General features: G+C 46.6%; 1 protein-coding gene across 1 annotated transcript in view; it reads left to right on the forward strand.

Moving 5' to 3' along the window:
* The window catches only part of LOC104508998 (lipoxygenase homology domain-containing protein 1-like), a gene marked incomplete at its 5' end in the record, with an annotated part of 6710 nt that overhangs the window by 2874 nt on the left and 1091 nt on the right, over window positions 1-2745 (forward strand). The window contains one exon of the mRNA XM_010150792.1: window positions 8-147. Coding sequence (XP_010149094.1) covers window positions 8-147 — 140 coding nt within the window. The remainder of the gene's footprint in view (window positions 1-7; window positions 148-2745) is intronic.

Raw genomic sequence — 2745 nt, forward strand, 5'->3', positions numbered from 1 at the left:
ATTTCAGTTTTCTTCAAAGAACGTTGGGGATATTGCAGCTATCTGTGTTGGACACTGCCCCAAGGATGGGAAGAAGTCATCCGCAAAAGCTGACGTCTTCTGGCACGTCCAAGAGATTATCATAACGGAGATGGAGCTTTGCAACAAGTAAGTGCCTTCCCATCTTAAGTAACTGCTCCAGGAGGGCCTGAGGAAGCTGAGCAGCTCCGCATGCGTCCTCCTGCAGCATTTCAGACCTCAGCAATAGCGGAAAGTCTTAGCAAATCTTCATCCCCTTCTGAAAGCTAAGGACAAGCTGTTTGATATGTCGGGTACAGAACAGCCCTGCCTGACTTGCCTGTGCAATTTCAGAGTTGTTAGGGCACTTGCGTGTGCAGATAACTTTGTAAACAGGTTGGCTTGGGTGAATCTCACAGCTATGGCAAATTAATGTCTCAGCTTGTGGAAAATACTTTGAAATTTAAGGGGTTTGTAGGATGGTCTGCACTGACTGGCCTCTAGGTAAGTTTTGTAAAAAGAGCTCCTGGAAAAGAAGTTGAGTGAGGCAAAACCTGAACCTCTGATCCAGACCAGTTTGGATGAGACATCCTTCTGGTATGGTCCAAAGGCCCACTGGAAATGTTCCAGTCACGCAGCCAAGCTACTCTGATTTGAATATGACTGAAATCTGCCATGGCCGGAAAATGAACATGTCTGAATTGCCCTGAGCACATCAGGTCCCACACGCTTTGGTCTGAGCCTGGTCCTTGGAAGGGACAACGTTCACAACTCTGAGCAGATAGCACAGGGACTATGCAGGAACCAGAGAAAATCATCCACTTGCAGAACAAACTGCTCTTCAGAGAAAATATCCGTAATGTAAATTGTGGAATTATTTTCTTCTCTACGATATTTCCATTGCTGCTAAAGAATTTAACTATAAGGAGTTTGTTCCTACTGAGACAATTGAGTGTTTAAGAAGAAATCCTTGAAGTGTTGGGGTTTTTTTTAGAAGCTAAGAGTCTCTCCTAGCAAATTAATCAGCCAGCAGAACAACCACAATAATATTTGCCGAATGAAAACTCAGTCAATTACATACTAAAACACATTCTTTTCTCCTGGTGAGGAAAAACCTGGGACCCTTAAAGACCAGCTGTGCAATCAAATCCATGCACTAAACTAATTGGGAGCGTGCTGAAACTGCTGAAACGGTGTGATCTGAAGGGGCCAAAGATCTTCACATACAGCTACTTTTTTTTTTTAGTTTTTGATAATTAAAGAGGGCAGCCAGGAGGTACAGGTAAAGCCTGCAGCCTGTCATTGCACTGAAGCAGGACTCCAGCGCTGCAGACGCAGCACTTCACAGCGGTGTTTGCTCTGCAAATGATCAGCTGCAGCAGATTGCACTGTGAGAGCAAGCACTCGCTTCAGGTATTCCCAACCCCGAACATCCAAAAAAACCCACCCAGTCAAGTCAAAGATGAAATTAAAACCATTATGAAACTGCCGCAGCAATAGTTTGGAATTACACTGGGATTTTTGACTTTTAGTAGTAGAACTCAGTGTGTGAATTAACTGTATTTAAAAGCTTTTTCTTGCAAGTATCAGGGCCAGAAAGGTCATATTTTTTCTTCTTGCCCCTCATGAAGACTGGCATGTTCCATTATAACGTCATACCACGAGATGCTACATAGCCCAGGAAATAAAACTGCAATATCAGGCAACGCCTCCACCCCAATCTCATGCAATTTTTCTGTCCCTGAGCCTAAAATTTTGCTCCCACCAAAATTTCTCACTTACAAAGGTTCTTTCCAGAGAAAGGAGTGCTTTACTTTCACTGTGGAGAATGTCAGGAGTGTTGGAAGTGCTTAAGAAGCACTGCTGGAATCGCAGCAACCCTTCCTCCAGGCATCTACTTTACGTGCATGCACTGCAATCCAGCTACACTCCCTCCAGGACGACCGGCTGCAGTTTGGCGAAGGCAAGGGAGGTGGGGGGAAAAACTCATTTGGAAATGATCTGCATCATTGGAAATGAAATACATCATTAAAAGCAGAGTGCTCTAGCCCCTGGCCAGCTGCCAGGTATGCGGTAATTTATGGACGTACTGTGTGCTCCCTGCACATCACCAGAGGCAGCACTGCAGAGCCAAGGGCTGTCAGCATCTGGTGCCTATCATTTCTGTGCTCCATGCTTAATATTTTTTCTGCCTGCTAAGAATGGGCTGGGTGACCTAGATGAGGAAAGAGGTGAGATTTAAACTTCCTCCTCCCATCTTTCCCATTCCTTTTTTCCTAGTTCCTAGCACAACCTTAACCTTACCAACAGTGAGGATAATTGCTGATCTCCCCGCTCACAGACTGGTTCTACTCAGGAGCGCTGGGCTGCGTTAGCTGCGGGACACATTGTTCATCCTGCCTCGGTGGGGCTGTGAGGGGACATGCCACTGCATAGGTAAAAGATGTGACAAGTGCCCCACAGGAACGGTCCCAAGTGCAGGGTGTCTAGGAAGATGTTGAGGTTTCCAGCTGGAGTTGTAATGTTCAATCACAGCTGTCATTCTGGGGAGAAACACCAGTGTTAGCACATACATAGGATGTGAGGGTGCTGAGGGATAAAAATCTGGACATGAGCCGGCCGTGTGTGTTGGATACAGCCCAGAAAGCCAACCGTATCCTGGGCTGTATCCAGAGCAGCGTGGGCAGCAGGGCGAGGGAGGGGATTCTGCCCCTCTGCTCTGCTCTGGGGAGACCCCACCTGGAGTGC

This window comes from Eurypyga helias, unplaced genomic scaffold (genome assembly GCF_000690775.1).
Source record: "Eurypyga helias isolate BGI_N326 unplaced genomic scaffold, ASM69077v1 scaffold35280, whole genome shotgun sequence".
Taxonomy (NCBI): Eukaryota; Metazoa; Chordata; class Aves; order Eurypygiformes; family Eurypygidae; genus Eurypyga; species Eurypyga helias.